A 24,363-nucleotide genomic window follows, 5' to 3' on the forward strand; every position below is an offset into this window, starting at 1 on the left:
TGTCGGATGCCGTGTCATGGAATCCAAAGATCTCCAGATTGTTCGCCGAGACACTCAAGCTGCCATTGAAGCCGAGATCGGTCCATCCCAGGGTCTAACCGAAGTTGATCCTACCCCGGACCAGACCGTCACCGACCCTATTCAGGCACCCGGAGAAGATATCGAGCCATCCAACGTTGCAGAGGGAGATACCTGATAGGCTCAAATTAATCCCTAGAGCTACTCTCTCAAACAAGAGATCACTGCAGTACTTAGGGGTCGAATCCACAGAGACTCAAGATCAAACACAATAGATTGTAAAATTTTGTAAATTACGCTAAACAAGTTAAATTGAATTAAAATAAAGCAATGCAAATATTTAAATAAAAGTGTTGTGAATTCAGAAAATCAAAAGAGCTAAGCCTAGGGAATTTCTCAGGAAATTATGAAATATTAAATCAGAAAAATTAATTAAGGTTCAAGCAATAAAGATCAGATCTAGAACTCTAAACTCTTGGTAAATTAAATCAGTTCTCACTGCAAATAATATCTAAATTTAAAACCAGAAAATCCAAATCTCTTTGTAAAATTCCAAGTTAAAAATCAGCTTTAAGAACAGGTTTAGATAAGTTCACAGAATTATCAATTCAAATCTCTTTGTAATAAACAATTCTGCTCATCAATGGTTTAATCAGGAAAACAATAATATTCTCATATCAATTTATTTCCCTAAGATAACAATTCTAGGTGATCAATCAAGAATTATTGTGAAGAACAACCAAGGATGAAGATCATAAAATATTAAGAACCCTAAAAATCTCAGATCTAATAAATCATAAAAACCCTATGAAAAACCCTAAACCTAACAAGCAAATTACTCAGACATGTTTAATGAAGAACAAATCATAATTCTGAATAACATGCAATAGATATTAAAAAGTAGAAGAGGGAGTTCAAGAATTCTTCTCTACAAAGCAGATCTCTCTCTCCCAAAAGCTCTCAATATCCTTCTCTCAAAAACTGCTAGAAAATAACTTAAGGGTTTCTAAAACCCAAAAACCATATATATACATCCTAAAATACGTCCAGGGGCTTATGTTGCAATTATAGAAGACTTTGGGCAAATTTGTAAAACTTCCAAATTTGTTGTTCTCTCGTCGGGTAAACACGAGTGTCGATCGATACTCCTTAATTGGTGTCGATCGATGCTTGGTCTCTGATCCGACTCCAACTTAATTTCCTTTGGTAAAGTGCTCCAAAATGATCCAGATTGTTCCATATTGCTCCATTCGTGCCAAATTCCTAAATAACCTGTTAAGACTCAAAAATAACCTAGAAACAAATCAAAAGACTCAAAAAGCACACTTATATCATGGTTAAAAACCGTAAAAACCATGATATATCAACTCCCCCAGACTTAGCCTTTGCTTGCCCTCAAGCAAAACAGAAACTTAAACCTGTGAAAGAGGTTTGAAAACATAGAATTCACTCAACTGCTGGTAACTGATCTTCGCACTCTTTATCGCCTTGACTCTCAAGAACTTACTTCATATACTTTGTCAATTGAAAAGCATCAACATTCCTTACTCAAATCCCACAATCCTCTGGAATCTCTAGTCTAACCATTGCCATCTCATTACATAAATTAAAGCAAGTACAGGTGAGTTCTTACCTTGTGGTATTCAAACAGTGGCATATGGACTCTCTTCAGGCCAAGACATTCTTCTTACATCTCCTTTCCTCTCCCTTTTCTCACTTCCTTTTTTTTTTTCTTATTCTTATTCTTTTTTAGCAAAGGTGTAAGCGAATACCGGGGTCATTGGTAATTTACCTACCCCTCGCTTCCAAGCTTTGTGTGATCATTTGACTCAAGAGTAGAATAATGAGGTCACTGGTAATTTACCTACCTCTCTAAACTGATCAAAATCATCTCATCTTTTATTTCTCTTTTTTTTTTTTTTGATTTTAAGCACTAAAGGGAAAGAGAGAGGGGAGACATACTTTGAAAAATTGCACTGTCTTGTATGGCCTGAAGAAGAAGTCTAGTCCACTGATTTCCAACCCCAAAGTAAGAGATTAAGTCCAGTTAAAATCTTGATAAAAGTTGAGACAGCATTAGTTGAACTAGATATCCTTTGAATAAGGGCTTTCAGGATTGTTGATGCAGCTCATAGTCTTTCCACACTTCAGTTCTGAGGTCAAGCTTAGTCAAGAATCATTAGAGTGTTAGCCAAAGAACAAGAACCATCAGTTAGAGATCATAATTCAACAGAAATTTTTGAAAAATTTGACTCAATAAAAACAAAAATACAGTTTTGACACAAGACACAAAAACCAAGTAAGTAGTTAGTACTAACCTCCCCCAGACTTAAACAACACTGTCCCCAGTGTTATCAAAGAAGGGAAAAGTCAAGAAACAAAAATTGTGTTGAAAAATTGAATGAAAAAGTGAACAGATTCTCGGGTTACCCAGTGGTGTCGATCGATACCATGCAAGGCAGCATCGATCGACACCTTCGGCGAATGGTGAATTCTGGCCGAATCTCCTTGTTAGTTGCAGTTAGTTGTGTGTGTTGTTGGGTCAATCCTTTGATGTTAATTCTGTTAAGAAGCACTCAAACACAAACACAGGTTAAAAGCAACATGATAGATAGATAGTTCATAAATCCAAACAACTTTCAAACACAAACTGACTCAAAGCAAGAATAAAAATGACTCAATCCTAGGAAAGGAAAAAAATAAAGAAAAACCAGGATCAGAAGCTAAAATGTAACAGAAACATCATCAGCACCACCATCATCATCAGTATCGTCAGCATCCTCAGCAGATGGTGAAGATGGCGAAGGGGACCTGCGCCTAGTACGCCTGGTAGGACGAATGCAGCCACACTGTGAGAGTCGAGCCATGCCATTCCAGATGGCACGCAAAGCAGAAACCACATAAGTCTGATGAGCTCCCTGGTCCATAGTAGCAGGATCCTCTGATGGCTCGGGAAACTCAAATGCCGCAGTCCCAGAAGAAGAACCAGTCTCAAAACCCCCAGCAGGGTTAGTAGCAGCTGCAGCATCAGTAGTAGTCCGCGAAGTGCAATGGCGACGGGAAGGAGCATAAACAACATAAAGGGCGAAGGGCGAAAACGCAACTGCTCAGGATCATCACTACAGAGTGCGATGGTGGTAAGATCAGGTCGTGGAAGGCGGACAAAGTGCTCTCCTAGTGATAACACTATAACCAGTAATAGGAATCTTATTGAACTGAAGCATAGCAGTAATAAGGCTCCCCACAGCCTCTCTCTTAACTCCAGTACCCGAGAATGGCTTGGTCTGAAGCTCAACCAAGTGATGTGCGAAAATTGCCCCAAGGTTGAGGCACTGAGGGTCGCGACGTTCAGCAGAAGCCAAAGAAGGGATCATGGAATGCAAAGCAATGTTCAGAAAATTAAGCTCTGCTGCTCGCATCTTATTAGGCTCCATCTTACACTGCAAAGTGGTAGCAACAGCCCTAAGAACATACCGTAGTACGGGATGGCAAACCTCTGATTGAAGCATCTTCTTGGAATTATAAGGACCAAGTCCTATGTAGGACCACAAAGGAGAGAGATCCTCATAGTGCTTAGGCAAAACAACATTCTGATAAAAACGAGTCCAGCGAAACACATCACACAAATGAGCAAAATTGATATCATAAGGCATTCCATTGATGAAGAAATGCAATGCACCCCCAAACGCATCTGGTGCTCGCTCATTTCGGTAAGTAATCCTAACTGATGCCATGAACTGTCGCACTAAATCCGGGTACAAATCATACTGCCTAGTACAAACAGTTCCTAATCCCATCCTATCAATCAAATCCAAGACCTCATCATGAGTTCCCAACCTACGAAGAATGACTGGATCAACAAACCTTGTAGGCTCAATCTCAACTCCCAACCATGCATTGTAGAGCATTGTTTCATACTCTCCCCAAACACCCACTGGCCTGTTGATGAATTCAGGCTTATTAAACTCAGGAAGCTTGTGTTGAGGCCATTCTCTCTCTGATGGAATTGGTTGACCTTCTTCTTTTGGCCATGGGAACCTTGATTGAATGGGAGATGGAAGAGAGAGGTCAGGTAAGGTTGCTGAGGCTGTCGTCGAACATCGTGGAGGCTGGGGAAGGTCCGCCGGAGCTCGCGGAGGCGGACGGCGGTCGGATTGACGAGGTGGCTGAGCTGAAGAAGAAGCTTCGCCGTCGTTCTTTCGAGTCCTCTTGTTGGCTTTCATCACTCCAAAACACGAAATTGACACTAGATCCAGGTAGAGGAGAGAAAATCGAGTGGATTAGAGCTTGGAATCACTCAAAACGGAGCTGAAATGAGAGAGTTATGAGCAATTTAGGGTTTAGTCGATTTGGGGGTGAAATGAGGAAGAAGACGAAGTCTCGCAATTTTAATCGGTCTTCCTCGGGTTTAAGTGGTATCGATCGATGCCGATATAAGGTAGCATCGATCGATGCTCCTTCTGTTGGACCCGGCCCAGTTTCGATCCCAAGCCCATTCAACTGAAACCCAGCAAAAATCAAACCGATGGCCCGTTTTCTCGCCTCTGTCCATAAGAGTGTCGACCGATGCTCCTTAAGTGGTGTCGGTCGATGCTCGCTCTAATCAATGGTATCTGTAAGTTTTTTATTTTTTTTTTCCTGAAATAATAAAACTCAAAACCAAAAATTAATATGTTAGTGATCCTACAAAGCAAAAATTCAAAATAATTAATTCTTACCAGTGGGTTGCCTCCCACCCAGCGTTTGTTTTAAGTCATTAGCTTGACTTGGCAGCGGATTAGGCAGAGGGTGCATCCTCCAAACGCACAATGTGTCCGTCTGGTATCTCAGCTTTTGCCCAATAGTGTTTCACCCTTTGGCCATTAACAGTAAATTTCTCTCCTTTGGAGTTCAACAGCACAATAGCTCCATATGGTCTGACTTCTTGCACAGTAAAAGGACAAGACCATCGGGAACGCAGCTTTCCAGGAAACAGCTTCAAGCGGGAATTGTAAAGGAGAACCTGGTCATTAGGTTCAAAGTGTCTGGAGATGATCTTCTTATCATGATAAGCCTTGGTCCTCTCCTTGTACAGCTTGGAATTCTCAAATGCATGAAATCTCAGCTCATCTAACTCATTCAACTGCACTAACCTTCTCTCTGAAGCTGTCTTGGCATCAAAATTCATCAATTTAACTGCCCATGCTGCTTTGTGCTCTAACTCCACTGGAAGATGACAGGCTTTCCCATAAAGCAGATGGAAAGGAGTAGTCCCAAGTGGTGTCTTATAAGCAGTCCTATATGTCCAAAGTGCATCATCAAGCTTCATAGCCCAATCTTTTCTTGTAACACCCACTGTTTTCTCTAGAATCTCCTTAATCTGCCTATTGGAAACTTCAACTTGTCCACTGGTCTGAGGATGATATGGGCTAGCCACTCTATGTTGAACACCATACTTTTTCAGCAGCTTCTCAAACACTTTATTGATAAAGTGCTTACCTCCATCACTGATGACAATTCTAGGAACTCCAAACCTTGGAAAGATAATGGTCTTAAACAGCTTAAGAACCACAGCAGAATCATTGGTTGGACTTGCAATTGCTTCAACCCACTTGGAGACATAGTCAACAGCCACTAAGATGTATTCATTCTTGTAAGAGGAAGGGAATGGTCCCATAAAGTCAATGCCCCAGCAATCAAAAACTTCAACCTCAAGGATAAAGTTTTGTGGCATCTCATGCCTCTTACTAATCTGACCTTTCCGCTGACAAGCATCACATCTGGAAACAAACTCATTAGCATCCTTGAACATTGTTGGCCACCAAAACCCAGCTTGTAGAACCTTAGACACTGTCTTGAAAGTAGCAAAGTGTCCAGCATAATCTGATCCATGACAGTGAAAAAGAACATCAGGAACTTCTGTCTCAGCTAGACATCTTCTGTATACACCATCACTGCAATGCTTATACAGATAAGGCTCATCCCAATAATATCTCCTTAGCTCTCTCAAGAACCTCTTCTTATGATAGCCTGTGAATTGATCAGGTTCTACCTCTGCAGCAAGATAATTGGCAATATCAGCATACCAAGGTTGATTGGAGCTAGCCACAGCAGCTAAATCTCCATCATTCGACCAATCTGATTCGGGAAACAAAGGGTGTCGATCGATGCCAGTATGGTGTCGATCGACACCACATGCATCCGAAGATAAACTCTTGAAATCATCAGTCCGAAACCCAATTTCAACAAGGTACACATGCTCCTCAGGTAGACAATCACGAATTGGGACATCATCATCAATCCTAATCCTGGACAAGTGATCAGCAACACCATTCTCTATCCCCTTCTTATCCCTCACTTCAATGTCAAACTCTTGTAGAAGAAGGATCCATCTCAAAAGTCTAGGCTTAGCATCCTTCTTCTGCATCAAGTACCTCAATGCAGCATGATCAGTATGAACAATGACCTTTGAACCAACCAGATAAGATCTAAACTTCTCAAAAGCAAACACCACAGCCAACAACTCCTTTTCTGTTGTTGCATAATTCCTTTGTGCCTCATCAAGTGTCCTGCTTGCATAGTAGATTGCATGAAGTTTCTTATCTTTTCTTTGTCCCAGCACTGCTCCCACTGCAAAGTCACTAGCATCACACATTACTTCAAAAGGAAGATCCCAATCTGGTGGCTGAACAATAGGTGCACTCACAAGCTCCTGCTTAATCCTCTCAAAGGCTATGCGACATTCATCAGTGAATTCAAACTTGACATCTTTGCACAACAAAGCAGAAAGTGGTCTTGCTATCTTGCTGAAATCTTTGATAAATCGCCTATAGAACCCTGCATGTCCAAGAAAGCTCCTCACTGCCTTCACATTCTCTGGTAGTTGAAGACTTGTCATCACCTCTATCTTAGCGCGGTCAACTTCTATTCCAGCTTCTGAAACCCTGTGGCCCAGCACTATGCCATCTCTAACCATAAAATGACATTTTTCCCAGTTTAGCACCAAATGCTTCTCTTCACACCTTGCTAGCACCTTACAGAGATTATCCAAACAGCTTTTGAATGAAGATCCATAAACTGAAAAATCATCCATAAACACCTCCATATAATCCTCAATCATATCAGTGAAGATTGATATCATGCATCTCTGAAATGTTGCAGGAGCATTACAGAGACCAAAAGGCATTCTGCGGTAAGCGAAGGTACCATAGGGACAAGTGAAGGTGGTCTTCTCTTGGTCATCAGGATGAATAGGAATCTGGAAAAAGCCTGAGTAACCATCCAAAAAGCAGTAGTATGGATGATTAGCTAACCTCTCCAACATCTGGTCAATGAAAGGAAGTGGGAAGTGATCTTTCCTTGTTGCAGCATTCAGCTTCCTGTAATCGATGCACATCCTATGACCAGTAATTGTCCTTGTAGGGATCAGCTCATTCTTGTCATTCTTCACCACTGTAACTCCACCTTTCTTAGGAACAACATGTACCGGACTAACCCAATTGCTGTCAGATATTGGATAGATGATCCCAGCATTCAGCAGTTTCATGATCTCCTTCTTTACAACATCTTGCAGATTTGGATTCAGCCTCCTCTGATGCTCAATGGATGTTTTAGCTCCTTCCTCAAGATGAATCCTATGCATACACAAGTCTGGAGAGATTCCTGCAATGTCATCAAGAGAATAGCCAAGAGCCTTGCGAAACTTGCGCAGCTTGCTTAGCAATAAAGTGAGCTCTGCATTGTTTAAGGAAGCACTAACAATAACAGGATAGGAAGAGTTCTCACCTAGATATGCATACCTTAAACCTGCAGGAAGTGGCTTGAGATCAACCTTTGGAGCTCTTTCAAGACTCCAATCAGAAACCTTTGCAGCTTGTGAAGAAGTACAAACCAATTCCTCTTGTGCAACCAGCTTCTTCACTTGTTCATTAGCATCAAGCAGTTTGACATACCCAGCAGCAATGTCATCTAGATGCTCAGCTTCTTCAGCAGAAGCAACCAATGCTCTCTCTAAAGGATCCTCAGGATGCAGCTCCTGGAATATCTCTTCAGCCAGATTAGACAATGTGTCTACATAGAATGTCTGGCCATCAATGGTTGGCCTCTTAACCAGTTTCTCCATGTCAAAGCGCATTTGTAAATCACCAATGTTGAGACCAATCTGACCCTTCTTGACATCAATTATAGCTCCAGCAGTAGCTAAGAATGATCTTCCCAGAATAAGAGGGTCCTTGGGTTCCTCCTCATACTTTAACACCACAAAATCAGTAGGTATCAAGCACTCACCAATCTTAATTGGAACATCTTCAAGAACACCATCCGAAATGCGAACAGACCGGTCAGCAAGGATGAGAGTGAGCTTAGTAGGCTGGAAGTCTGTCATTCCCAGGCTGAGTGCTACTGATCTTGGCATAAGGTTGACACTAGAACCAAGATCACACAAAGATCTAGCAAATCTGTCAGTGAAGATAGTGCAATCAAGAACAAAGCTCCCTGGATCAGGAAGTTTTTCTGGGATCTTGTTCTGAATAATGGCACTGACTTGGGCTGATATCATCATAACTCCTTGCTCAACATTAAAATCCTTGGTTACCATCCTCTTGACATATCTCCTAAGCATTGGAGAAGTCTTAACAGCATCAACCAAAGGCAACTCAAGAATAAGCTTATCCATCATGGCTTTGCACTTGGCATCATCTAGCTCTTGTTTAGACTTCCTTGGAATCTTGGGGAATGGAACCTTAGGTATGTAGACTCTTTCTGCAACTGGAGTAGAAGACTTCACATTCGCAGTTTCTGTCCGTGGTTGGCGTCGATCGATGCCACCTGGTTGGTGTCGATCGACGCTTTGTTCTGGGATTTTGTCCGAAACTTCGCATGGTTTGGGTGTCGACCGATGCCCATGTGTGTCGGTCGATACTGGCTCGGCAGAAACATCTTCTTCGTCGTCTATATCAATCAACTCCTGTAGATCATCAGTTTGATTCTTCTGGAGTATAGGATGGAGTTGTTTGCCACTTCTCAAAGTCACTGCATTGCAAAAATGTTTAGGATTTGATTCAGTTCTTGAAGGGAGATAGCCTTCTTGCCTTTGCACAGACCCAACAGTTTGCGCAACCTGACTTTCCAGCTTCTTGACATGGATGTTCAAAGCTTCAAACTTCCCATTAAGATCAGTGTAGACATTGTCCAGCTTCCCATTGAAAGTCACTGTCATCTGCTCTTGGCCTTGCAAAAGCTGCTCAAGCATAGCTTCCATCTTACTAGTTTCAGTAGACTTAGGAGGCGGAGACTGATATGAGTTGTTGCCATAAGTCCTTGTGAATCCACTGTTTTGTTGCTGCTTCTGATATTCAGGTTTGGGTGTGAAACCAGAAGAGTTGCCCTGAAAGTTACTGCGCTGGCTGTTTCCACTGTAAGGCCTACTACCTTGCTGATTTCCAAACCTCTGCCCCTGATTCCCATAGACATAGTTCACCTCTTCTTCTTCATAATTTCCTTGATCAGATTCTGGCTCATATGTCTCAACGTCAGCAGCAAAATGAACAGGTTTCTTACCCACAAGGAGATTATGCACAGAATCCAGCTTAGCATTAACAGAAGCTAACTGGTGTGAGTCATATCCTCCATGTAGTCTCTTCCTTTCAGCATCTGCTCTCTTAGTACTATTGCTAGCAGCTAAGTTCTCAATCAACAATTCAGCATCTACTGGCAATCTTGTCTTGAAATTCCCATGACTTGCAGCATCTAAAGCCAACTGATACTCCCAGTCACACCCTCTGAAGAAGATACTTAGCAGTTGAACTCTTGAGAAACCATGGTGTGGACAGTCCCTTTGGTAAGCCTTGAATCTCACCCAAGCTGCTTTGAAAGCTTCATCTGGTCTCTGCTTGAAGGAAGACAGCTTGATTCTCAACTCATCTGACATTGCATCATCATAGAAGTGGTTGAGAAAGGCCACCTTGACATCACGCCAGCTTGTTAATGATCCAGCAGGCAGCTGTTTCAACCATTGAGATGCCTCTCCTGCAAGTGAGTAAGGGAAGAGTTTGCAGAAGATGTAGTCCTCAGTTACCCCATTAGCCTTGATGCTAGTCACCAGATCCTCAAAATGCTCAATGTGATCCAGGGGCTTCTCATTGGGCAAAGCAGAGAAAGGTCTCTGCCCAACTAGTTGAAAGTATGCAGGTTTCAACTCAAAATCATTCCTCTGAAAAGGGGGAGGAACAATAGCAGACCGGTTCTCATACACCAGATCAGCCCGATTGTAGTCAGCAATGGTCCTGATCAGATCCCGGTTGTTCTCCTGTCGTCGAACTGGGTTCTGTACGTGGTTGGCAGCTCCACGCACGTCTGCAGGTTGGTGTCGATCGATGCCACCTGGTTGGTGTCGATCGACACCCAGATCCGGATTATCAACGACACCAGCTTGCTGGTTCACAACAGCCTGCTCGTTGACAACATGTTCAGGGATCACGTTCCCTTCTGCATCAAGCTTTTGGCCCTGCTCATTGCGCAAGTGGCCCTTTTGATCCCTCAAAACACCAGCCTCATCACGCATCAGAATGATTGTATTAACCATCTTCAGAGATTTAGCTGCCTTTCTGTTCTCACGTTCCAGTTTTCCCAACTCTTTGTTTGTCAAATTCACAGTAGGACCAGATTAGTTGCTCCTTGTGTGAGGTCTAGGAGGCATGCACCTGAAACACCAAAGAGAAGAAAAACAAAAACGTGTAAGCAGAAAAATAAAAATAAAAGTTTAGACGAAATTAAAAACTTAAATCTAATGGTAGATCAGAGAGTCCCCGGCAACGGCGCCAAAATTTGATAGGCTCAAATTAATCCCTAGAGCTACTCTCTCAAACAAGAGATCACTGCAGTACTTAGGGGTCGAATCCACAGAGACTCAAGATCAAACACAATAGATTGTAAAGTTTTGTAAATTACGCTAAACAAGTTAAATTGAATTAAAATAAAGCAATGCAAATATTTAAATAAAAGTGTTGTGAATTCAGAAAATCAAAAGAGCTAAGCCTAGGGAATTTCTCAGGAAATTATGAAATATTAAATCAGAAAAATTAATTAAGGTTCAAGCAATAAAGATCAGATCTAGAACTCTAAACTCTTGGTAAATTAAATCAGTTCTCACTGCAAATAATATCTAAATTTAAAACCAGAAAATCCAAATCTCTTTGTAAAATTCCAAGTTAAAAATCAGCTTTAAGAACAGGTTTAGATAAGTTCACAGAATTATCAATTCAAATCTCTTTGTAATAAACAATTCTGCTCATCAATGGTTTAATCAGGAAAACAATAATATTCTCATATCAATTTATTTCCCTAAGATAACAATTCTAGGTGATCAATCAAGAATTATTGTGAAGAACAACCAAGGATGAAGATCATAAAAGATTAAGAACCCTAAAAATCTCAGATCTAATAAATCATAAAAACCCTATGAAAAACCCTAAACCTAACAAGCAAATTACTCAGACATGTTTAATGAAGAACAAATCATAATTCTGAATAACATGCAATAGATATTAAAAAGTAGAAGAGGGAGTTCAAGAATTCTTCTCTACAAAGCAAATCTCTCTCTCCCAAAAGCTCTCAATATCCTTCTCTCAAAAACTGCTAGAAAATAACTTAAGGGTTTCTAAAACCCAAAAACCATATATATACATTCTAAAACCATATATCACTATTTTGGCAATTATCCCTTGGTGACCAATCGCGAGGCTTCGGGCGAGCTTTTCCGGACCCTGAAGACTTCCTGCCGAATCCTTCCGTCAGCGGACGAATTGGAATTCAAGCAAGCATTCCTCGATGTCGCTGAATCGCACTTAATGGTTCGTCTTACTATTCTCATCAACCTATTAAAGTTTTATTTATCCAACAAAGCTTCAAACTGACGTATATTCTTTGAATCCACAGACTGCCGCCAAGATGAATGCGCTGGTTCAGTCGTATGATAGACGAGTCAAAACCAGCAAGGGGTCCGAGCTTGAACTCGAAAAGGTGAAAGAATGCGCAGAAGAGATCCGAGCCGCTAGCAGGGCGAAGGACGAGAGAATCAAGGAGCTTGAAGCTCTTATCGCTGAAAAAGATGGCATCATTGCCAACACCGAACTGAGGGTTAGCAAACTGAACTCCCGAGCGCTTACTCTAGAAGAAGAGAAAGCCGAACTGCAGGAATCATGCGACGGGTTGAAGGTTCAGCTCAATTTCGAAGTTAAGAGACTTCGGAAGGATCGTTGGGAGAAGGTGGAGCAAACAGCGAAGAAAGCGCAAAACCGATTAGACAAGGTCAAGGCCTATCTAGTTGAGCAGGTGAAAGTTCGCCCCCTGGAAGATCTGCTGAACCAAGCCACCGGAGTACAGGAAGCTGTACAATATCTGATTGAGAATGGGGCCGTCATTCCTAAGGAGCGAGTTAAGGAGATTAACGAGAAAAAGGCCGAAGCCGAGAAGACTGTCACAGCGATCGATGTCCTCGAGCTGAATGAAAATGACCTTACCATGTCCCCGGACCAGCTCGGTTATGGATTTCCCCCCCCCCCCCCCCCCGGAGACGACGGCTCCGGAATCCGTTGAACATCCATTCGGCTCGAACGCCGAGAGTTTTCAAGCAGATCTGTCTGGTGCCTTGGACGTTTAAAATTGAATTTGTTTTCCGCTTTTTTATTGTCAATCCTTATGGGTCCGAGTACCCTTGTAAAATATTGCCGAGTTGTTCGGCCCATTTTCTTTTTAGGGACTTAATTACCAGAATTTTTCCTTTTTATCACAAAAGGAAAACTGATAAAATAAGAAAATTTGCATTCTTACCATTTTGCATTCTTACCGTTTTGCATGGAAAGTTTCCAATTTTCTTAAGGGATTTACCTCCCAAGACTTGTATAAATCTATCCAGTGCTGCCTGTGGATTAAACATTCAAGAAAACTTTCAATCCAGACAATGTCAGACTCGATTAGCAGTGTAGAATCCCCGTTGGTTGGCAACGATGTGCCGACGTTCTCGAATGCCAAGCTATCGAAAAAGGGATAGTTGAAATATTATGTATATTTTGACATGACTTTTGCTGAAGATGCAAATAGTTGAAATATTATGTATATTTTGGTGTACTCCACTCAAATCATGATTCATATACTGAAAAGCAGGGTAGTCTATACACTATTTCCTGGTAGGAATGAACCACAAAAGAAAACCATGTCACACTTAGTATTTAGTTGTGTTCTCTCGATTTTTTTAGTGGAGAGTTTTTCCCACCATACCATATACCTGTTGAGGATCCGACTTTGGCTAGATAGAAGCTGTTACCATCCAGATAGAGTGGAGTGAAACACATTTATTTTGGAAATTCAGATATTATTGTTGCGTCCACCATTACTTGTAGGCTGTAGCTATTTTATACTGTCTTTGTTAGCATGCATAGACTGACAGTTTTATCCTGTGCAGACAAAGAGCTGCTAGTAAAGCCCAAGGGGATGGTGGAAGGAAGAATCGGCACAGAGATCGTTCAAATCGAGCTCTTCCAGCTCCTGAAGCTAATGCAGAACTTCAGTCAAATGTCGATGTATGTCCCTCCCAACTGTTTTCTTTTCAATAACATATCTTCTTTTCTACATTTATTCCTGTAGCTCGAATCAGTTTGCTTCTAGGCAAGTACTGTGTGCATTTAGGCTGTTGTCTATGTTAGGAAGTGAACTGAGTAATGGTTTTTGTTAAACCACCAATGCTTATGTTTTTAGGAAAGAAAAATCTTCACTAATGTTCTGCTTCTGGCATATCTACAAATACACACACACACACAAAGACTGATCCGTTTATTTACATCATCTTTTGTATATTTTGACTCTAAACAGCAGAGAAGGAGATTAATTACACACGCAAATGCAAAGAGCAAAAGCGAGAAGTTTCCGCCACCGCACCAAGATGGTGGAGCAATGGGCCTACCATTAGGTGCCTCACAGCATATAGACCCGACATTTGTGCCACGAGACATGGTCCCATCCTTCACATCATCTTCTTTCAATTTTTCCAAAGACGAACCACCAACGCACGCAAGTCCAGACGTGGTCAGGTCCTCTGGGTCATCCAATCACAGGCGTTTCAAGAAAGAAGAAAGATAACACTAAAAACAGCAAAGGAAAGAGAGCAGTCGTGGCTTGAGAAGAAAGGGTTTACTACTACTTCATGTATAACAATGTAAGTGTTTTACTCTCTATTCTTTGTGGCTTCCCGAAGAGAAAATGTTTTATTCTTTTAAAAATTTGCGTAGACTGTCATGTATTTGTAACTATATATTTATTATATATATATATATACACTACTTCTTTTGTTGTTATTAGTTTAAAAATATATCAATCTGTTCTAAACACTAGATATTTGACTTTGTTTTTCGCTTTTCTGCATTGAGTCGTGATGTTACCGAGTAGACGCAATCATATTTGCGTTTTCAGATGTACTTGTTTGTTAGGTTTATGGTTTCCACTGCATTTTTGCATTTAGGAATGTGTTTAACTTTTGTGTTATCGCTGTGGTTAGACTCATTTGCTCATCTTTATTGAAAGAAATCCATTACAAGTTTTATCGCAACGAGTTGACAACAGAAAACTAAGATGTGGTAATTATTAAAATATACTGTCTAAATTTTCAGACACAGATTTTAAACAAGTTTAAAGTCACCAAAAACAGAGTAGAATAAAATAGATCAAAGCAAACTGGCATGTTATCATTACAGGTAAATTTCAAGAAAAAAATAATCGTGGCAGAGATCACAATGTAGTCAGGAACAATCCTAGCTTTATACAGTAGTTATATTTTATTTTTTTAATTTGAAAGATACTTTATTCGAATCCTATGCTCAAGCTACGAGCTTCTTATTCCATTCCTTCAGTTGAAGTTGAATCCATCAGGAGATTGTTGTGTTTCCTCATCTTCTTCAAGCCAGTATGTCTCCATAATTCTTAGAGCCTTGTCATAGATCTCACTGTTGTCATGGTTCTGAAGGTCCTCCATCTTGTCTAGCCCTCCTGCATCATCAATCAGCTCAGCGTAATGGTTCATGTCCCCTGTATTACCCAAGTTCTTCTCTTCCTCTCCCACTTTTAAAATGTTTTCCAATGCTTTAAGGCAGAGAATTATGATTTTTGGATCCACACATCGTAGGAGATTGCATAACGGTTTTATACATCCTTGTTCTACAAGGTATTTGATCTGATCATGAGAACCTCCAAAAGCTACATATGAAATTGCCCATGCAGCTTCTTTCTTAATGTCAAATTCAGCACATTGAAGCAGCTTGACCAAGGGGGCTATCAAATTAGCCTCTAATACAGCCTGGATCTGTTCTTTGGTTCCCGCTGTGATGTTTGAAATCGTCCAACAAGTTTCCTTTTTAATGCTTCTCTTATAGTTTTGAGTTAGAATGACGGCAAGACAAGGCAGAGCACCACTATTGATCACAAACTGTGTTTGTAGAGCATCTCCCGTTACTATATTTCCAACCGTGCGAAGCGCAGGAACTAGCACTGACATACAAGGATGGAGGAGAAGTTCAACAAGTCTTGGGACAAAGCCCGAATCGATGACAGCCTGGATTTTGTCATTGGATACTCTAGTGATGTAACTGAGTGCCCAACATGCGTCTGTCAAGACTTGTTCATCGGTAGAATGAATTAATCGTTCAAGGGCTTGAAGCGCTTCGGGATTAATCAGGCCACCACCACGACACAAGTTTGACAAAGTCCATGTGACTTCTCTAAGCATAGACAATTTGGTATGCTCATTAAGCTGATTGAGAAGCGGAACAAGTGCTCCACAATTAAGAACATAATCACGGCACTGCTTTGAATCACCAGCAACGTTACCTAACCCCCATACAGCTTGTTCGCGGACATCATCATTGGGTGAAGCAAGAAGCTGGACAAAGATTGGAACAGCATTGTGTTCGATTACAACCTTTGTGTGATCCGATGTTCCAGATGCAATGTTTGTTAGAGCCCAAGCTGCCTCTAATTGAATCTTATGGTTATCTTCTTTCTTAAGAAACTCAACTAACCGAGGCACGACTCCAGAGCCTATCACTTTATCGATTGGAGGACTTCTGCGGATAGATAGAAGCTTCCTGATCTGAGTAGTTGAATTAAGCTGCCAGTCAGGATTTTCCGACCAAACCCCAGCGACCATATCTTGCAAACTCTCCAACTTCATATCGTCGTCGACCAATCCCGAGAAATCATCAAGAGCTTCACGCCTCTTCTTCATCAGACTCTCCTCACGTTTGATTTTTCGCACCTCAACCATGTTGTCTTCTCTCCTCCGTCGTCCCTCCTCCGCATCTACCGTAACTTTGTACTGGTTCCGGCGGGCCTCAGTCCTGGCGCTAGGTTTCAGCGACATGGCTCTGTCTCGAGAAGGAGATTCAATAAAGCGAATGAGAAAGAAATATATTACTCGATCGATTTGCACACAGATAGACGTAACGTATTGAGTTCTGGTGTATATATAGATGGATCCTGCGGAGAAAAAAGTAAAAAAACCTAGACATGTAAATTTGATTAACTAATTGAAAAACAAAAAGGAAACTTTCCAATACCTGATTAAAAAAGGGAACTACTAATATGGAAATCTATTTTATAATGTTAATCCAATTACATACCCTTTACTTGAGCCAATAATTTTAGTAATTAAAAAAACTATTCAAAAATGAAAGTAAAAAGACATATGATAGTTGGTTTAATGTGATCATACAGACATTTTCTATGTGGTGGTAAAAAATATATTTGTAACATACAATATAGTTAGGTGTAAAAATTATGTTTTTAGTGGTAACATACATAAAAGATTTGTAAATGAATATAAATCAGTATATTATAGCAAAAATAAAACTTATAAATAACATACAACAAATTTTAATATATTTTTGTTAAATTTAACTTTATTTATAAAACTTTAAATCCGCACATCGGGCGGATCCTTATCTAGCATATATATATATGTCTTGTATTTTTATTTACTTTGAACACCTTTGATTATAATTAATTAATTATAGTATTTTTTTTCCACAAAAGTCACTTTGTATTTATTAAACTTGGTCAATACAAAGTGTTTCTTGAAGCCAAAATGGCTTTGTTACAGAATCAGCATAGTAATCATTTACAATACAGCCAAACTTAGCTAAACTGTGAGCTACAAAATTACAATTTCTCTTAGTAAATTTAAAACATATACTATGGAATTTTTGAGACCATTGATTGACATCCATTAGAAACATTGCGAGTGAAGCAGTTTTAATCTTTCCATTTAATGTGTTGATCAGGACTTCACAGTCTCCTTCAAATATGATAGATGTATAGCCTCGTATCCATGATTGTTGAAGAGCGAAAATAAGAGCTTTTATTTCTGCTTCCAATGCTGAATTTGCTGTTTCTAACTTTGACGCCCCCCATCCAAGAGGTATACCCATATTATTTCGGATTATCCAACCCCCTGTGACTAAATGTGTCCGATCGTCATATCCTGCGTCAAAATTGCATTTGACTGTTGTGCCTGAAGGAGCAGACCATGATTGATGATTTGCAGGTTGATCATGAAGTAGTAAACTTTCGCGAGGATTAAGAATATTTATCCAATCTTTTACTTCAGCTTTTGCTGTGAGGATAGTTCTAGTTGGACTTTCATGGAATCCATTGAAAACTAAATTGTTTTTGGCCTTCCATATGCGCCAAAGTAGCCATAAAGGTAACAGAGAGTCTAATTGAGAGGTACTATGTTAATTTGAGAATGAAATTAAATTGGAAATGTTTTCCTCCACATCAATGTTAAAAATGTTGTTGTTAATCAAGCTGTTATTTGACATTCGCCAGGTCATCATAGCAAAAGGACAGGTAAATAGTGCATGTAGGATTGTTTCTTCCTCTTGATGGCATCTTTGACATAATGGATCAATATTCATACCTCGGGTTTGAGTCTTGATGTGGTCGGTAACGCTTTAGAGACAATACGCCATAAAAAATGTTTTATCTTTGGAACAATCCGAAGTTTCCAGATTCTGATTTTCAAATTTATCGAACCATGTGGGAATTGTTGTTGTGGATCACCATTTGTTGAATCATGAGTTAGTAGCCAGTAGCCTGATTTTACCGTGTACTCACCCGAGTCTGTGTAGTTCCAAATAAGGCTGTCTTGGAATAAGCCCAATCTCCAAGAACAATTAGATGAGGACCCGCCCGATGTGCGGGTTTAAAGTTTTATAAATTAAATTAAATTTAACAAAAATATATTAAAATTGTTGTATGTTATTTATAAATTTTATTTTTCTTATAATACACTGATTTATACCCATTTACAAATCTTTTATGTATGTTACTATTAAAATATTTTTTTTACACCTATACTCTATTTTACAAATATATTATTTATCACCACCTAGAAAATGTATATATGAACACATTAAGCCAACTATTTTGCTTTCACTTTTGCGTAGTTTTTTAATTACTAAGATTGCTAGCTCAAAAAATATTTTGAATAAAAAATATACTAATCAATGATGTATCATCACAATAATATATGACCACCATGGAGGAAACTTCGGCTCCACCCTCATCCCTTATGGAGAGAACCTTGCATTTAACCTCCTCCACCATGGAAAAAACCTTGGCTCCGCCATCCTCTCTTGGGGAGATAAACTTGCGTCCAACCTCCTCCACCTTCCTCTCTTGGAGCGATAACCTTGTGTCCAACCTTTCTCCACTATATAGAGAACCTCGGCAACCCATAAATCCTCGACCTTGGTTTTGAACCTTCTCCTTGTACTTTAAATCTTATTTTTAATTTTTTGTTACCAAATTAAGAAAGTCTCTCCATAAATTAATAATTATTAGTTTATCGAGAAATTAAAACTTCTATAAATTAATAGATTTTCATGGTCCCAACTTTATTAATTTATAGAGGTTTTACTGTATAAACCTTTAAAACTTATTTTATCTGTACTGGAAGGAGAAATAACAAAACAATGTGACTTTAGTACTTTAATTTATCATATCCATATATCAAAAAGAAACATATCCAAAGAAACTATGATCTATTGAAATGACTCAAATATTATTCGTTGGCAATTTTTTTTTTAAAAAGGAAAAAACCATTGAATATTTTGTTTTGGGAAATTGGTAAGAATAATTATAAAAAAAAAGTTTAATTCACCCACTAACTATACTAACCATATAAACCTTATATATTCTATATTTTATGTATTAAGTAGATAAAGGCCCGCACGATGTGCGGGTATTAAAACTGTTGAAGAGAATAAATTTTAAACCCTAAAAGATTTTTAAAAAATATAAAAATAAATTTTATTTCTTGAAGTAAATATAAAAATAATTGTTTAGTTAGAGAATTTTTTTTATTTGTATTTACCTTCATACACTTATTTATATTTTATATTCTTAATATATTATAACAATTATTACAATAATCTAAAGCTAAATTATATCCCACTAAACGTTTGCCAAATACTCATCATTACAAATATTATTATTGTCAGATTTAAAATACGTGTCACAACTTATTACAAAACATTTTACATGCAGAGAATTCATCAAAGCAATATATAATTTAATAACCACATACAATTTTACTGTATGTTTCACCATTAAAAATATGCTCTTAAATCCTAAATTATTTTATTGTTAAAGTATGCTATTTATCACCACCTATAAAATGTCTTTTAAACAAATTAAACAAATTTTATGTTGTTTGGCATAATTATAGTTCTTATAATTACTAAAATTGTTTTGTTACATAATTTCTTTAACCATGAATTTTTTTTTACTCCAAAGATATTTTGGATGAACAACTAAACGAAATTATATACTCTATTACAAAAGTAAATATAACATAAAAATAAAATTTGAATATTATAATCATGATGGTATATATAAAACTTAGATAATTCACATATACAAAATAGAAACTTTATAAACAATCCAAAACATGATATATGTCATAATCACGTTAAAGATCGATGCCTTATAATCTTTAGAAATATAGCATTGTACCAAAACTACTTGGAAATATGACCACATCTCAAATATTCTCGAGTCGTAAGTTCTCAACATATTTCTACCCGAATCAAAACTTCTCATATATTTCTCTATATACCTGGATTTAAACGGTTTACGAACCAAATTCTATAGAAACCCACATAAATCAAGTTTGAAACCAATTTTAAAACGGTTTACCGTTCCAACTTCCGAAAGTTTAAAATCGCTTCTCAATTACTCGATCAAGGAGCTCTTGTTTCAGTACCGGATTCATTGACATTATCTAGATGAGAAAACTCTAGATTTTGACCAAATACATCAACTACCGACTAATCTTTGAAATTTATAACACTACTAACTGTAGAATCACTTTTGGAACCTCCATTAGTGTCTCCATCCTCAATTAATTTAGCGGGCTTTAGATACTTTGATTCCATTTCATTGCATCTGATAGCTTCCATTCAGAAACCCGCACGAATAAAAGACCCACAATAGATCTGCAAAATTATATCAGAAAAAAAAATCAAAGATAAAAGCTTTTGATATAAATATGTAAATTTTATGTAGATATAATGTTATTTTTTTAATTAGCTGTTCTTATTACGTTTCAAAAATAATAATTCTTTTTACATAACTTATATTATTTTTTTTAATTTTATTATTCACTATTTCTTGATTAATAATAATATACATGCTTAATGAAATTTTTTTTATACATGTCAAAATCTAATTGAGAAAACACATATAATATAATTAGCATACAATGAAAAATATATTAGTTTTGTCAATTTTTCGTTTTGATTTAGGAATTTTTTTTAGATATAAAGATGTAAATTTTATGTAGATTTAATGTTATTCTTAATTAGCTGTTTTGAAAAGTAATATTTTTAATGTTATTATCTTAATTAACTGTTTTAAAAAATAATATTTTTTTGATACATGTCAATATCTCATTGTATACTTGACACGTGTCATGATCCTGTTAATGGCTAACTTTGAAAACCCAACTTTATATAATAAGATTATTTTAAAAGAATATAGTATTTTAAGTTTTTGAATGTATACTATAGTTTTATATTGTTTGTTTATTGTATTTACATTATTATTTTAGTGAAATATTTTAAGGTTATAATTATAATATTGTATTTGTGAGCAAATAAAACTTATAAATTTATCAACTTACATAAATTTAGTTTTACCAACCCTATGATGTGGAACATTGAACACACATTTTTTCATATACAATAGATTGAGTAATATATCTTTGCTCAAAAAAATATAAATTATAATATATGCATAGAAAACAACATATTTATTAATCATATGTATTATATGATTAATCAAAATAATTTGTAAATGAAATCAAAGTAAAATGATAGGAAAATCAGAATTTATAATCATAGAGAAAATTTCCAAATAAAATAATTAAAACAAATAATATGGTATAGTATCAAATCTTAGTTTTTTAAGTTTGATTAGTTTATTAGTTAACAATCTTTTAAAAAGTAATACTTATTTCCATTCATAGTTAACTAGAGAGCAAAACTGAATTAATTTATTTAAAAGCTAATAATTATTTAAAATATTTGATTAGTTTGAGACCTAATTTGCATTTTAAACCTTAAAGAGAAAATTTAAAATGGTTTTAAGACCAGTGACATTTCATGTAAATACTTACCAAAAAAAATGTAAAACCTTATGAGACTTCTCCTTTAATTGTATAGATAATGTTTTCTCAAAGTGTGTCAATTTCTTTGTTGCTTTGATAGTTATTATTTTTTTTTGTTAACGTTCTTTGATAGTTTCCGCTGGCTTAATCGGTAGTATTTGTGTTTTTTAGTTTCGTTTATTTGATTTCTATGTTGAAGAATGTTAAATATAATTTACTTGGTCTATGATGTTAGATTTCATAGTATTGTTTTATTTTTTTTTCATTCATATGATACTCCATTCCTAGAATCATTTAGCGAAAAAATAATTGTTAAAAGACAAATAATATATACACACTATTTTGTTAGCAAATCAAATTAAATCATATCTAATAATAATAATAATAATAATAAATTGAACATGAATTATTAAAAGACCACAATATATGAGTTTATAAATGATTATAAGATCAGTTGTCAGAAAAAGAAAAAAAAAATCATTATAAGATCGATGTTCTTTATAGAATATGAATAATCTATATATACATTTTTGGAGACATTTAGCAAATAAATCCTGAAGTTGGAATTTATTTACAAGCATGCCATTGACATTAATTATTAATTTATTTTTCATTTAACTAATTAATATTAAGTTTTGATTTTGGAAAACATTAAGTATTAAGTTTATAATTAATTTTATTATATTAAATTTCCAATTTTACAAAGCAATATGAATTAATTCTATAAACACACACAATATCTTCCTTCTATAAATCACTACTTATCTAATTGTATATTATAGTTCCTATAATATAAAACAACAAACTTCAAACAAAATACTTTCTATACTAAATCATATATATCTATATTTGTAAAGTTGTACATTTTAAAAAATACAAATTAAATATTAGTTATTACTATAGTAATCTACAAAACAAATAACATTTTATTTTTATTAGGAAAAACCCCGCAGTGTACTGCGGGTGAATATCTAGTGTGAATTATTGTCGTTACATACAAAATAAAATAACAAAGGATTACTAAAGAGGTAATTTAATGCCCAATAATAGACATGTAACCCTTAAGCACAAGACGGAAGATGAAACGCATAGGAAATAATAACACACCCAAACAGTCTTCCGGTAGACCAAGTAGTACGATGCAACACTCTTTCTTAATAGCATTAAAACGGCCGTGTTTTACCGCATTTCTACAGTCAGGAGATTTTCTGGCGTCTGCTATACAAAGTGCTGGATTTGGCTGACATTGGTTTTGAGAAATTGATAAGATCACTATCATCACTATTAAGATGGATACAAACGGTCTTTTGTTGTTCTTGCTCATCGTGTAGTGTTTATATAATTCGTGTTGTACTTGTTTGTCTATACGTTGACATTGTTCTTAATTAGTATTTATACATCGTCATCATGTATGGTTATGATTTTTAGTACACAAATATATTACCTAACTAGTAGTCACTCCGTGCTACGCACAGATTTAGTTTATATTGTTTTTAGATATCTTTTATAATTTTGAAGATTGTTAGTTAAAATAATATTAATTAAATAAAAATATTATGTAAGATTTGAGATATGAGGGTTAGTGAAATGTGTATCTTTCTATTTATAAGAGAAATTGTAGTTAAGAGTATATGGAAAATTTATTATTTAATTAGATAAGAAATACACTAATCTTTATATCAATTAAGTAAATGTAATTTATACGTTCTCCAGTTTTTTAGTTGTCGTTTAAGGTTTTCTCACACAACTTAAAAAAACTATTATATTGTCTGTTTTACCTTTTATTAATATTTTTATTGGTCAAAACTTTAAAACAACAGAGATAAAATTGGAAACCTTCACCAAACATTTTTATTGAAAACCTAAAACGACAACTAAATAAAAACAGATGGAGTATTTCATTGTTATAGGAGTCACATAAACAATGTGAGAGTTATAGATATCCAATCATTACATATCAATATATTTTGTTATATATGTAATATTTCGAAATACTATTATTAATCATTCATTGTATTACTATAAATATTATGAAAGTTACAAAAAATGAGAGTTAGTACAAAATATGGGATTGATGAGATGGAATAGAAAAGTTAACAAAAAATGTGTCAGGTTTATAGAAATACATTATTGTGAATTAATAACTAAATTGTCTATTGTTTTAAATATATATTCAAGAGTTGTATATTATAAATATAAATCTATATACATGCATCTTAGCTAATCAAATCATGAATTTAAATATATATTCACTTCTCTCTTTAAATAGAAATATATACAGTTACATCTTTATTAAAAAAACATATATATATGATTATCATTTAGTTATTTAGAAATTATATATTAAAATATACTTTAGTTTATTTTAAATGGATTGAAAATGAAATAAAATAATGTAATATCAAGATCATGTGAATTATTTATATTAAAGTGTAGAAATAAAACAGCAAATTATTACTCGACATTATCCTAACAACCCAAATATTATAATCTTATATCCTTAAACTATTTAATCATCAAATTATTTGTTACACTAAAAATTAAAAGAAATAAAATGGCAGTTGTGAAAGAAGGGAACATCATATGACAATCTTTTGTAGCTTTCCAAAAGAAAACTTTACTTTATTATTAGATATATAATATAGTAAGGT

At 36.3% G+C, this 24,363-nt stretch overlaps 1 protein-coding gene and 2 pseudogenes across 1 annotated transcript; 1 reads left to right on the top strand and 2 right to left on the bottom strand.

The window, feature by feature from the left end:
* The first annotated feature begins 9,809 nt into the window (after positions 1–9,809).
* On the top strand, positions 9,810–9,910 carry LOC147918995 (small nucleolar RNA R71; annotated as a pseudogene).
* A 4,958-nt stretch (positions 9,911–14,868) lies between these two features.
* Positions 14,869–16,402, bottom strand: LOC147918996 (importin subunit alpha-1 pseudogene; annotated as a pseudogene).
* A 6,343-nt stretch (positions 16,403–22,745) lies between these two features.
* Positions 22,746–23,036, bottom strand: LOC147918997 (uncharacterized). The gene has a single exon (XM_087503805.1). The coding sequence runs from the start codon at positions 23,034–23,036 to the stop codon at positions 22,746–22,748; it is 291 nt and encodes a 96-aa protein (XP_087359931.1).
* Positions 23,037–24,363: the final 1,327 nt, after the last annotated feature.

Source organism: Camelina sativa, chromosome 20 (genome assembly GCF_030686135.1).
Source record: "Camelina sativa cultivar CO46 ecotype springtype chromosome 20, ASM3068613v1".
Classification (NCBI taxonomy): domain Eukaryota; kingdom Viridiplantae; phylum Streptophyta; class Magnoliopsida; order Brassicales; family Brassicaceae; genus Camelina; species Camelina sativa.

Coding starts and splice junctions, on each gene's coding strand:
- LOC147918997 (XM_087503805.1), bottom strand. CDS start 23,036: ATGAGCAAGAACAACAAAAGACCGTTTGTATCCATCTTAATAGTGATG.